General features: G+C 38.8%; 1 protein-coding gene across 1 annotated transcript; it reads right to left on the reverse strand.

Moving 5' to 3' along the window:
* Positions 1 to 1,429: 1,429 nt before the first annotated feature.
* On the reverse strand, positions 1,430 to 13,319 carry LOC115989669 (coatomer subunit zeta-2-like). Its single transcript, XM_031113480.1, has 6 exons — positions 13,211 to 13,319; positions 10,926 to 11,085; positions 2,746 to 2,893; positions 2,580 to 2,657; positions 2,143 to 2,227; positions 1,430 to 1,770 (listed from the first exon to the last, which is right to left on the reverse strand). The coding sequence occupies exons 1-6, from the start codon at positions 13,217 to 13,219 to the stop codon at positions 1,711 to 1,713; spliced, it is 540 nt and encodes a 179-aa protein (XP_030969340.1). The 5' UTR covers positions 13,220 to 13,319; the 3' UTR covers positions 1,430 to 1,710.
* Between the last annotated feature and the right edge of the window lie 614 nt (positions 13,320 to 13,933).

Genomic DNA, 13,933 nt, shown 5'->3' on the forward strand with positions numbered 1-13,933 from the left:
TTTTAAACACCCCTCTTTTCTTGCTCACTTCCTTTATATTTCAATTTTGAATAATATTTACTTCTGAATTCTGATCATGTTTTTGTTTTCATTGGGTGCTCGTCATTCTTTCTTCTTTTGGGCATAAATGGACTCTTCTTCAATATTGGAATTAAAAAAAAGAAAAAGAATTCCCACCAACATGGTTTAAAAAAATGTCATTAAGGAAGTGGGGCATTCTTAATATTGTAATTTTAAAGTTAAAAAGAAGTGGGGCAAATCCCTTGATTTAGATTTCACACCAACATGGTTTAAAAAACGTTTTAAAGGAAGTGGGGCTATGAACTACGGATAATGCTAGTATGCTACCATGGGATGATGTGGGAGGAAGAATATTATTAGGGATTCTCTCAAAGCTACTTTTTTATCTATTATTTTACATTTGTTTTTAGTGGACATTTCATTTTCAAATTTTTAAATGTGTATATTAACGTATCAATTATGAATATCATGTAAAACAGTAAAGGTAAAATGAGTGTCTTTTCATACTATTAACCTTCTTGTATCCTCTTTTTCTTGCTCTTTTCCTTTTTATTTATTTAATATTAGTATTTCTCTTGTCAAGAAATGAACTCTTTCTTGTAATAGGAATTTCAAATAGAAGTGGGGGCAACACCCTTCGATTTTAGAATTTCGAACCTAACATGGTTTAAAAAAATGTCTTGTAACAAGTGCGGTCAATACCCTTAGTTTCATTCTTCAAATCCACAAGGTTTGAACATGTGTTAATTTGCATATTTATTATCTTTGAGATTTGATTTTCTTAACTATCTTAGGGATGGCACCAGGTGGGATCGAATTGGATTGTAAACATCTTGTCACCACCTCATCTTCTCTTCAAGGTTGAGACAATTGTGCAAGATGAACATTAGAGTAAGTCAGATCAAGACATAATGGAGACATTTTGCCATTCATTGAGGTGGCACCGACACCAACGAGGGTAAAAAAGATGAGAGAGAAGGGAAAAGCCTAACATGGAGAGTATTGAGATACGGATATGAAAGATGGTAATATGATATAAATTATATATATACACACATACAAGATGGGTGCAGGCGACAAGCTAGACAAAATCCGGCTCTGCTGGCGGAGACCCATGGGGGCAACCGGGCAGGTTGGGTTATTCGTCAACTAAATCATTATTTATAAGACTGGGATATTTTTCCAATCTGTATTGATGATTCATTCAAAACAGGTCCTAGCGGACTAAGTTTTTTATTAATAAATAAATTAAATAGCAAGTCAAAATCATGATTAGTGTTTAGGAATAGGATAAGATCAAATATCATGATTAGATAGCTACGGATTGCAGAGTGTACGTTATTTCAAGTATCAACAGGTTCTCAGAAAATAACAGGGGAAAAAACAGATGAGGGTCCCCGGAGGGCAATTCAACAACTAAACCATTATCATTAGGCCAAGAAATGCAAGTGCAAGAGCCCACTGGCAAATAACAACATTTTCCATACGTTACTGATTATTGAGAGAGAGAGAGAGAGAGAGAGAGATTGAATAAAAAAAAACCATAAAGAAGAAGCCAAATGGCATTATGTTTCGTCATCCCATGTGCTAAATGGAGAGAGAAATGAATAACTACGCTACTCACACATGAAAAAGGATTTTAATCAACCAAAAGAATGCCATCTCATATTCTCTGCGTGCACACATAACTCATTTGAGAAGGGTTCTTGTCAAATGTTCACGTGCTGTAGCCCATGCCTGAGTTATAGTCTGCAATTTTAGTCAAGAAAGATAAAGGATTAAATACAAAACCAAAGAAGAGAGTTGTAATTAATTACCTTTTTTAATGAGTAATAAAACTTTATTGATGAAAAGGAAGCTCAAATGGGAGAGCAAAAGGAGGGAGTCATTAAAGGCGGGTTAGTTAACAGTAGTTCAAACAAACGACAAATAGAGTCCAAAAGTGTTGGGAGTTAGTGTTAGTGGGTTAGTGATGCATGCATATCTCATATAAAATGTGAAATTTGCGGATGATAACATCCATTACACTATCTTATATTTTATATAAGTGGATAAGTTGAGATTAAGATATGCAAATAATAGTAAGGAAGGAACCAACAAAAAGAGAGAAAATAGCATTACTTGCTCAGACAACGGTGCGTCAGCGTCCATGCTGTGGGTCGCCACTTTCCCTGCAATGACACTTGAGTCCGTTTCAAGTATCATCCTGCAAAATAGATATATGTTCTTAATAAATAATACATTCCTTGACCATAGAAGTACTGCAGTAAACTAGACGACACTTATTGATGCTTCATGGGAAAAGGAAAAAAAAAAAATCCTCCAATAGAGAAGGAAGCATGGTGGTGGGTGGATTCCACTGACAGTATGGAGATTCATTATTGGAAGATTATAGTTCTCTATGGTAGAACAAAATTCTTTTCCTTTATGTTCTTATCCATTATGATCTATCAAACTGATCCCACATACATTATTGGAAGTGTGGAAAAAGGAACATGGAAATATTTGATAAAGTGCAAATATACAGGGTAAGTGAATTTAAGAAGCATGTTACATACCCTCCGTCAACAATCTCATCAAGGCATAAAAGAATGAGATCCAAGTTTTCGAGTGCCTCCCTTTTATCAACAGTGTTCCTACAGCAAGTGAAATAGAAGAACGCATAAAACAGAAGCACAAACTAATAAATCTCTTTATCAAAATCAAGAAACAAAGGTCAATTACCTCAAGAGAAGGGCAACTGCATCAAAGAATCCCTGAAGAACTGTAGCTAAGATGAGTTCGTTTTCATCATCACCTCCAGTCACAAAGAAGTGCAGGTCCTGGACGAACTTGTAGATAACAATGTTGTTCTCAAACATAGCTATCTCAGCTGCAGACAGTAATACAGCAATATATCAATAATTCAAGTCTCAGGCTGTGTACCATATTTACCAGGCTTCATCAATCTTTATAGAGGGTCCTATCACCTATGGCAATACTAATATTTTGTGTTTTTGTTGAGTCCCAGCTAAAAAATTTCCTGGTCAAGTAGAATAAATGAAAGATGCGATAGAATATGGCAATTTAAACTAAAGCACATGCTTGTCACTTTTAGCTTAACGTTCACAAGAATATGCATTTGTGGCTTCATGCCATGGGGCTAAAATATGCAGATATGTAATCATTGCTTTACCAATCCTTTTGACACCAGTAAGAAGATGAACTAAAATACCAAAACCTGTATTATTGTACTTTTAAAGTGGTGGTTGATGGTTTTGGCTAACTGTTCTTAGCACACAAATAGCATAGAGAAAATAATGCAAGAAATACACTAACGCTAACTTTTACCATTAAAAAAAAATACACTAAGGCTAACTTTTGTTATTACACAACTATACAGAATGTAGTGCAAGCAATACACTCCAATGGCCTTGGAAATTGGATATGTTCAAGGATAGAAAACTGCTGATCAGTAATTTAGCCAAGGTCATTTAACAAGAAAGTGATTGATTGACATCTTGCAAATGTTTCAAGAGAAAATCTATGTATAAAGATTAATCATATTACCCATTTTCCCAGTTTCAGAGAAATAATACATGATTGACCATATGGCTATGTCCTCTGTAGTCTGTAGAGCACACAAACCTGACTAATTGTATGATGCTATGGTTTCAAATTCTACAGTCTATATTGAAATTCAAGGCACCAATACAAAATCTTGAGCTTAAAAAGTGACACAGGTTTTGTTTGAAAAAGTATAGATCATATCAGTCAAGAACCAAACTTGTTAGAGGGATCAATATGAGAAAAATGCTCATACACCCCCTGAACTTTGAAGTAGTGGCCAAGACACCCCCTGAACTTTTTTGTTAGCCAATTTACTCTATAAACTTTACATACCTGCCAAATTAGTACCTCCGTTAGTCTACTGTTAAAAAGACTAACGGAATAGTCATGTGAGACACACATGAGCTTTAAAAAACAAACTCAAACCCCTTAATTTGAAACCTGGTGAATTGATGCAAAGATAGAGAACATTTCAAGAACCCATTGACACTCTTACCAACTTGAAGGGGCTTCGAATCCCCACACGAATCCAACAACACACAGAAAACACCATAATCAGCACAAACACCTTGACCCATATACTCCACAATTTTTTATTTATTTTTTGCATAACAGTGGAAATTTTATTGATGATACAAAACATACAAGATAAATCAGAGTTCATGCTTACAACAGCACACTTAAATCAGAGTAACCAGACACTAACTACAACACACTGGAATACACATTGACTGTGTTGTGTCCCAAAGCCTTGTGGCTGGATTACATTCACCTGCTGAGTAGTACCCGTGGATTTGCTAAGAAGATTGCCTCTGCCTCCAAGAGTTTAGCTTAATAAAGGACTCCTTCAGTTGCTTGTAACTGGGAGATTAGGTTGCTGTTATCTTTTGTTATTATCATTTGTTATTAGATTGTTATCTTTATCTAGGATAAGTGTTATAGTTTAGCCGAAGTTGTGGCTAAAGTAGAATAGCTGTCATTGTTATCAGCTATGGTTATTTGGTATGTATTTAAGAGGAATCATGATGAATAAGAGGGGGAGTGAATTAAACCAAAATATCCTTTCCCTTTCCCCGTTCTTGGAGATTAGTCGTCTCGAATAGACTACCATTCTATTAAACCAACCAGGACACATCATTTGGTATCAGAGCCAAAATGACGAACAACCCACCACCTACTTGTTCCACAACTAATGACGATCGGATAGCAGCCTTGGAGGTTAGTGACCATTCTATCCGGAGACAGATCGAAGTCCAAGGAGAAGAGTTCGCTAAGGAGTTTACTGATATCAAGGAGAGCGTAGAGGCTCTCGCCAACGCGATAGCTCAGATGGGACGAAGAATTGAAGGAATGAACAGCCACCGTGAAGAAGGCTCAGCTAGCCGGAATCGCGGTAACGGAGAAAACTCTGCTAGTCGTAATCACGGATCAGAAGGAACTAATGGAGGAACTGTTGGAGGAATACAAACTCGATTTTCTCGGGTGGATTTTCCTCAATTCAATGGAGAAGACCCAACGGGCTGGATCTACAAGGCAGAAAAATTCTTTCGTTATCAACGGACAGAAAATAGTGAGAAGATCACTCTGGCTTCCTTCCATTTGTTGGATGATGCTCTTCAATGGTACCAGTGGTTTGAGAAAACAAGGACAAATGTTTCATGGGAGGAGTTTACACATGCTTTGTGTGTCCGTTTTGGGCCATCAGATTATGAAGACTTTGATGAAGCTTTAGCCAAATTACGCCAAACCAGCACAGTGCGAGAATATCAAGCAAATTTTGAGCGTTTGGCAGCCTGAGTACAAGATTGGCCAGAGAAGGCTCTCGTGGGAAGTTATATTGGTGGACTACGTGAAGAAATTCGCGCCGAGGTAAAATTATTCAGACCCACTACCTTGGTCCATGCTACTAGTCTAGCCCGCTTACATGAAGACAAACTACAGAGGCTGAGACGCCCTTCCACCCAAACAAGACCAGCACTCCTACCCAGCCCACAACCTGCCAAGGGAAATATGCAACCTCCCCAATCCTCTGCCCCACGTTCACCTCACAACCCAACCTTTAAAAAACTTTCTTGGACAGAGATGCAAGCACGTCGTGACAAAGGACTGTGCTACAATTGTGATGAGAAATTTGGTCCAAGCCATCGATGCAAGACGCAGCAAGTATTTTTGCTTGAAGTCATAGGCGAAGAAGGAGAGATTGATGGTCCAACCGTGACAATTGAGGAAGAGGAAGACTCAACCACCACTCCTGAAATCTCGCTACACGCCTTAGTGGGAGTATCTTCCCCACAAACTATGCGCGTGACTGGGGTTATCAATGGAAGACCGCTACATATTCTCATTGATAGTGGGAGTACCCACAATTTTGTTAGTTTGAAATTTGCCAAGCGGATGGGGTGTTGCAAAACAGCGTCTCCAGCCTTTGCGGTGATGGTGGCCAATGGTGAACGGCTAACATGTGAAGAAATATATCTGGCTGTACCTATGGAGATCCAAGAGTACCGATTTCAAGCCAATGTATACCCCTTAGACTTACAAGGGTCAGATGTGGTCTTGGGAATGCAATGGTTGCAAGGCTTAGGTAGAGTTTTACATGATTGGAGTAAACTCACAATGGAGTTTTGGGACAAAGGGAAGAAATATGTGATATGTGGTGAAGATAGAGGTCGGGTTACGCAAGGCTCTGCACATCACGTTCAAAAGTTGGCATCCACCAACACTGGTGCTATTGTCATGCAACTACTTGGAACTACAGAACCTACTATAGAGGAATCGTTGAGCCAAAATCAAGCAGCAGCATTAAAGCAACTTTTGAAGCAATACCAGGCCATATTTCAAATCCCCACTACCTTGCCTCCACCACGATCTCATGACCATCGGATCACTTTGGAACCAGGAAGCGGACCGATTAATGTTAGACCATACCGCTACCCTCACATTCAAAAAAATGAGATAGAGAGGGCGGTGAAGGAGATGCTCACTACCGGTATTATACGACCCAGTTCTAGTCCATTCTCATCGCCGGTCTTGCTAGTGAAAAAGAAAGACGGCTCTTGGCGTTTTTGTGTTGATTATCGAGCACTAAATCGCGCTACAGTGAAGGATCGCTACCCCATTCCTGCCATAGATGAGTTGTTAGATGAGTTACATGGTGCTGCACATTTCACTAAATTGGATCTCAAGTCGGGGTACCATCAAATTCGAGTGCAACCTGACGATGTCCATAAGACAGCGTTCCGCACCCATGACGGTCACTATGAGTTCCTTGTAATGCCTTTCGGCCTCACCAATGCACCTTCCACATTTCAATCACTCATGAATGACATATTTTGTGCCCGATTGCGAAGGTATGTACTAGTCTTTTTCGATGATATATTGGTTTATAGCAGAAATTGGAATGATCACTTGCACCATCTCCAAATGGTTTTCGACACCTTACTAGAAAACCAACTATATGTCAACCAATCTAAATGCTTAATTGGGCAGCGAAAGGTAGAATATTTGGGTCATATAATCAGTGCAGATGGAGTCTCAGCAGATCCTACAAAGATTCGTAGCATGGAAGCATGGCCTACTCCAACAAACATCACCGCACTCCGTGGTTTCCTTGGATTGACTGGATACTACCGAAAATTCATTCGTAATTATGGCAGCATTGCAGCACCCTTGACAAAGTTATTGAAGAAGGATGCGTTCCATTGGAATGTCGAAGCAGAGGAGGCATTTCAAAATCTCAAGAAGGTCATGACTCAAGCACCAGTCCTTTCCTTGCCAAATTTTTCTAAGCAATTTGTGGTAGAAACCGACGCATCGGGTAAAGGTTTAGGTGCCGTGCTTATGCAGGAAGGACAACCGTTGGCTTTTTACAGCAAGGCCATATCGGGTCGATCCTTAGCTCGATCAACCTATGAGAAAGAACTTATGGCAATTGTTCACTCTGTCCATCACTGGCGGAATTACCTATTGGGTCGAAGGTTTCGAATTCGTACAGATCACAGAAGTTTAAAATATCTTTTGGAGCAACGAATTACAACACTAGACCAGCAAAGGTGGATCGTGAAGCTTATGGGTTATGATTATGAGATTGAGTATCGTCCCGGACGAGAAAATAAGGCCGCTGATGCATTGTCACGGTTACATGGAGACTTGGCTGCCATTTCTTGTCCACGGCCAGCTTGGTTGGAAGAAATTCATTATGAAGCCCGTCATGACCCAAGTTTGGCTGACCTTCGAAATGCAATTAAAAAGGGAGAGGCTGCTGTTCAGAAATTTTCAGACAAGGATGGGTTGTTGTGGTACCAAGGGAGGCTGGTTCTACCTGCTGGATCTCGCCACAAGATGAAGGTTATCCATGAATTTCATGATACACCCATTGGTGGGCACTCTGGATCATTACGAACTTATAAACGAGTTGCAGCAAATTTTTACTGGGTGGGAATGAAGAGAGATATTTTGGAGTATGTTCGGCATTGCGATGTTTGTCAACGTAGTAAGTATGATTCTCAAACTCCAGGTGGGTTGCTTCAACCGTTACCGATCCCGGATCGTGTGTGGGAAGATGTCTCTATGGATTTTATTGAGGGACTTCCATCCTCTAATGGGTTTTCTGTTATACTTGTAGTGGTTGACCGACTCTCTAAATATGGGCATTTTATTGCCCTCAAGCACCCATATTCGGCTAAAACAGTGGCTGAAACCTTTGTCAAAGAGGTGGCGCGGTTGCATGGAATGCCGCGTTCCATTGTTTCAGACAGAGACCCGGTGTTCACAAGTCAATTCTGGGCAGAATACTTTCGTCTTCAAGGGTCTGAGCTGCATATGAGTTCGGCTTACCATCCGCAGAGTGACGGACAAACAGAGGTTCTTAATAGATGTTTGGAAACATATTTGAGGTGCTTTGTGAGTTCTAAACAGAAACAGTGGGTTCAGTGGCTTCCTTGGGCTGAGTTTTGGTACAATACTTCCTATCAAACCGCCACACGCATGACACCATTTGAGGTGGTCTATGGGCGAGCTCCACCAACGATTCACAGATATGAGCATGGAACTACAGCAGTGGCGCAAGTTGAGAACACTTTGGGACAGAGAGATGAGATATTAAAGCAGCTAAGGGAGAATTTAGTGGAAGCCCAACATCGGATGAAATTGTATGAAGACCGCCACCGTCGTGAGCTGGAGTTTCAACCGGGTGAAATGGTTTATCTGAAGTTACAGCCCTTTCGGCAAATGTCCCTAAGAGTACGAGGGAATATGAAGCTCTCACCGCGTTTTTATGGACCTTATCAAATTGTTGAGCGGTTGGGGAAGGTGGCTTATCGATTGGAGTTGCCGACCCACTCTCGATTACATCCGGTCTTTCATGTCTCGCAGTTAAAAAAGAAGCTAGGACATTCTGATCGTGTAGCACCAGAGTTACCTAAAGTGGGGGACAATGGCACAATGGTCTTGGAGCCCAAACGTATAATTGATTTTCGTTGGGTTAAGAATGGCAAGAAGGTGTTGCACAAAGCCTTGGTGCAGTGGGTTGGAGCCAGTGAGGAAGATGCCACGTGGGAGCCCTATGATGCACTCCAGCAACAATTTTCAAATTTAAATCTTGAGGACAAGATTTTTCTTCAAGGGGAGGGGAATGTTGTGTCCCAAAGCCTTGTGGCTGGATTACATTCACCTGCTGAGTAGTACCCGTGGATTTGCTAAGAAGATTGCCTCTGCCTCCAAGAGTTTAGCTTAATAAAGGACTCCTTCAGTTGCTTGTAACTGGGAGATTAGGTTGCTGTTATCTTTTGTTATTATCATTTGTTATTAGATTGTTATCTTTATCTAGGATAAGTGTTATAGTTTAGCCGAAGTTGTGGCTAAAGTAGAATAGCTGTCATTGTTATCAGCTATGGTTATTTGGTATGTATTTAAGAGGAATCATGATGAATAAGAGGGGGAGTGAATTAAACCAAAATATCCTTTCCCTTTCCCCGTTCTTGGAGATTAGTCGTCTCGAATAGACTACCATTCTATTAAACCAACCAGGACACATCAGACTGTTACCAAAAAAAAAAAAAAACAGAGAAGTCCTTAACCACACCAAACTACCAGCAACTAAACATTACCAAAAAAAAAAAAAAAAACTGGGAAAATAGGCCACAATTTCGCCCAGGCCAGTTGTCAGCCCAAGCGGAAAATCAACTCCTCCAGCCACACTGAACGCAACCACTCAACACACAGGCAAAACCACTCCACAACTTGTTCAACCTTGCCCTCCGCACACAAACCCATCAAATCAACATTTGGTGGGTCACTGCATAATGGGTCACTCTCATTTTCATTGTTAAGCTAATTACTGTTCATCTTTTGCGCATTGGAGTGGTTCTGCTTCCAGTTACTCTTGTGACTGTGAAGAAGGTTTAGGGTGGGATTTGTACTGAGTGTTGGTGCTTTGGCAGTGAGAGATGCCAGTACCATGGCGGCAATAGGCCTTTGAGTTGTGGGTATTGGGTGCTTTGGCAGTGAGAGATGCCAGTACCATGGCGGCAATAGGCCTTTGAGTCGTGGGTATTGGGTAGTGTGTAGGTGCATAGAGGTTTGGATGATGAGGGGTTGAGAGAGCTGAGCTGAAAGTTGTGGTGCTATTTGAGGTCTCAAGTGGGAAGCGATAATGGAGTTTCTTGAGCCTTGAAGAGATATTAGAGAAGCCATCCTCTATCCAGTCAGACCTTGCTTCTTTTCTTCATTCTTTCCATTAATCCATTGAGTTTTAAATTAAGGGGTTTGAGTTTGTATTTTTAAAGCTTATGTGCGTCTCACGTGACTATTCCGTTAGTTTTGACAGTATACTAACTGGAGATACTGATTTGGCATGTATGTAAAGTTTATGGAGTAAATTGGCGAATAAAAAAGTTTAGGGGGTGTCTTGGCCACTACTTCAAAGTTCAGGGGGTGTATGGGCATTTTTCTTGATCAATATAGCATGCAGCACATGAATTTACATGCATAGAATTGCAAGCCACGCACACAGGTTCTAGTTATCCACTGATGTAACACACCATTATTTCTGAAATACATAAGAGGAAGCTTTCTGATTTTTTTTTTTTTTTTGATAAGTAAAATGTTTTAGTCAAAGAAAGAAAAGCTCAGAATGGCAGGCATCGTGGGGAAGCTTTCTGATTTGGTTTAAATATTAAAACTGCGTTCTAATTTAGCAGAAGAAAATAGTTTTTAATGCAATAGAATAGCAAACAACTAGCTGAGAAGGCAAAAAATAGATGAGAAAGTTTGCATACCAATATATATAATTAATTGGCTGATAATATTTGGACAAGAACAACTGTACTATTTAAAGTTGAGATATCACAGCATACCTTCTACCCGAGCATTGGACTTCAGAGTCTTGGTAAAAACAGATTTTTCAAAAGCTAACTTTGCACTATTTGTTGGCCAGTCATCTGAGTAATACTTGACTGCTACACGCTTGCCTTCAGAGTCTAGAAGAAGAATGTTCTTCACCGTAGGGCATGATTCCTATTTAAAACAAAAATAACTGGATTAATACAATAACAAATCCCTTTACACTAAAAAAGACACTTTCAAAACGTAACAATTAAAAAATGCAGAACATATCTTTTTTTTTTTTTTGCTAGGTCAATATATATTTTTTGCTAGGTCAATATGGGGGGGGGGGGGGGGGGGGGGGGGGGGGGGGGGGGACAGGTTCAAATCATAGACATATCTAAATTTTTCAACTAAAAAAAAAAAAAAATCTATTGCATGTTACTAGCAAGACCAAGACTCAAGTCTGCATGACCAATACTTTAAGATCACTCTGATGAACATTTACAACTTTTTTCCATTAGTAAGTTACAGATCTAATGGCTTTTGAACCCACAGCCTCACCCTCCATCCATTCTTCTGGGAGGAGGGAGTTCTCTTTGAGCTAGAACTCATTAACAGTTCACTTTCATGAACAAAATTGTGACTAACACTACTGTATCATTGGCTCTGTTTCCAACATTATCATTCTATTGATTTATGTCAATTTCTTGTAAGGCTAAGCACAACTGGCCATGTAGGCACCCCAATGCTATTCCTTACGCCATATAATCTCACACAACCAAGTCACCCTCCATAATTCCCTCAAATTCTAGAGGTTCTATAACTGTACCCAGCTGGGTATTCGCATATTGCTGCATGCAATTCTTTTGTGCATTACTGCACCTAAGGCAGCCAATGTGATTCTAGCCATTCCAATGCTCTACTACTAATCAGCATAGATCGCACAGTTTGGACCTAAATCAACCACCCATCACTTCCAAAACGAATCCCAAATCCTCCTAACAAGTCTCACAAGATCCTACATTAATCAAATCCTAAAATGGCTAGCATTTCATGGCCACATAAATTGATCTCTTGGTTGAGTTTTAGGTAACATAGTCAAATACACCTAGCACAGCCAATGCGATCTACTGCTATTGAACATGGATCACACATTGGGACCACCATATAATTAGTACTACTAATTAACATAGATCACACAATGAGACTTAAATTAACAGCCCATCATTTGCAAAACCAAACCTAAAATCTAATAAGAAGTCCAGAAAATCATACATTAATCAAAGCCCAAAATGGCTAAAATTTCATAGCCCTGTAAGCTTAACTCTTTAATTGAGTTTACGTCACAAACATTGTCGAATATGCCTAACACAGCCAATGTGATTCCCATCATTTAAATACTACAACTATTCAACATAGATAACACAATTTGGAGTTAAAACAACCCCCATCATATCCAAAACCAATTCCAAAGTCTCCTACCAACTGCCACCAAGTCCTACATTGATCAAAAGTTCAAAACCCCAGACTGAATAACGTTTCATAGTTAAATAAGCTTAACACAGTCAATCTGATCCCCACCATGTAATTACTACCACTAATCACACAGATCACAGATTTTAGAGCTCAACCAACCACCCAGCATTTCCAAAACCAATCCTAAACTCTCCTAATAGCTGCCACGACATCCTACATTGAGCAAAACCCCAAAACTGGCTAAAATTTCATAGTCAAATAAGCATAACACAGCCAATCTGATTATGATCCCCCACCCCCCACCATCACCATGTAATTACTACCACTAAGCCACACAGATCACACCCTTTTGCATCCAAATAATGCACCCATCAAACCCAAAACCAATCCCAAGCGCTCCAGACCAGCACCACTAGATCCTACATTAACATTACATTGAGCTCTAAAGTGAAGTCTTGGTTCAGTATTAACAACAAACACCTTATAAACAAATATTCAACAACAACATCAACTACACACTCTTTTTCCATTATGTGAATCCTCTGATTACTAAAAAGTAAATAAATTCACACATTGCACAGATCTAAACCAAAAAATTACAAATTGTACGAAACTTTAGATCCAAAACTAATAACACAAAAAAGGGGCATTTAGAATTTGCTTAATTTCTTCGGATCTATCATACTGAACAACCATAAAAATCAACTTTCATAAAATTTTCTCAGCAACCAAACAAACAGATAATAGTCCTAGTTGTATTACTTTGTGGATTCGGAATTTGATAGTTGAATAAACATTTCGTTGTGTGCAATTGTAAGAGAAAGAGAGAGAGACTTACGCGAGCCATTGATGAAAGATTCAGAACAGAGAGAGAGAGAGATATGTTGCAGATTACAGAAACGTAAGCTTTTTGAGTAGTTTGGCAACGACCTATATGAGAGTGTTTTATTTTATTTTTTTCGCGGTGGTGATTGTGTTTTTATTTTATTTTATTTTTCTGGTAAAGTATTAAATTTTTAAATATGAATTTTTTGGTGTATTAATTTTGTATTAAAATATTTAAAGTTTATCAAAAGATTTTTTGAGAGAGTTTCAATCAAAAGATTTAATTGTATTAAATTTTTAATTGAATTGTATTTTTAAACACCCACAGAGAGAAGCTATTAAAGAAATTGATAGTGGTGTAAATCTAAAAGGGCTTAACTCTTGGATACACAATACAGATTTTAAATCTCTTTAATTCACACTCATTTTTCAATGTGATATTAATCCACTGTTTTTTCTTTTTTTTAGAATATTAAGTATTTTAACACACATATAAGGAGAAGAGAGAATATTTTTAAAAATTTTGTTTATTATATTTTTCTTTTTTCAACGGCTTATGGAGATATTTGCTATCGCAATTATTTTGGTACTTGATAAATTTTTTATTTTTATTCTAAATTTATCAATTTATTTATCAACCATAGTTAAACTTTTGTAATGAGATTCTTATACTGGAAAGTTAAAAAAATTTCAAATTTTAAGGGAAGGGGGTGTTTTTTCCATTCAGGTTTGGAGT

Source organism: Quercus lobata, chromosome 5, assembly GCF_001633185.2.
Source record: "Quercus lobata isolate SW786 chromosome 5, ValleyOak3.0 Primary Assembly, whole genome shotgun sequence".
Taxonomy (NCBI): domain Eukaryota; kingdom Viridiplantae; phylum Streptophyta; class Magnoliopsida; order Fagales; family Fagaceae; genus Quercus; species Quercus lobata.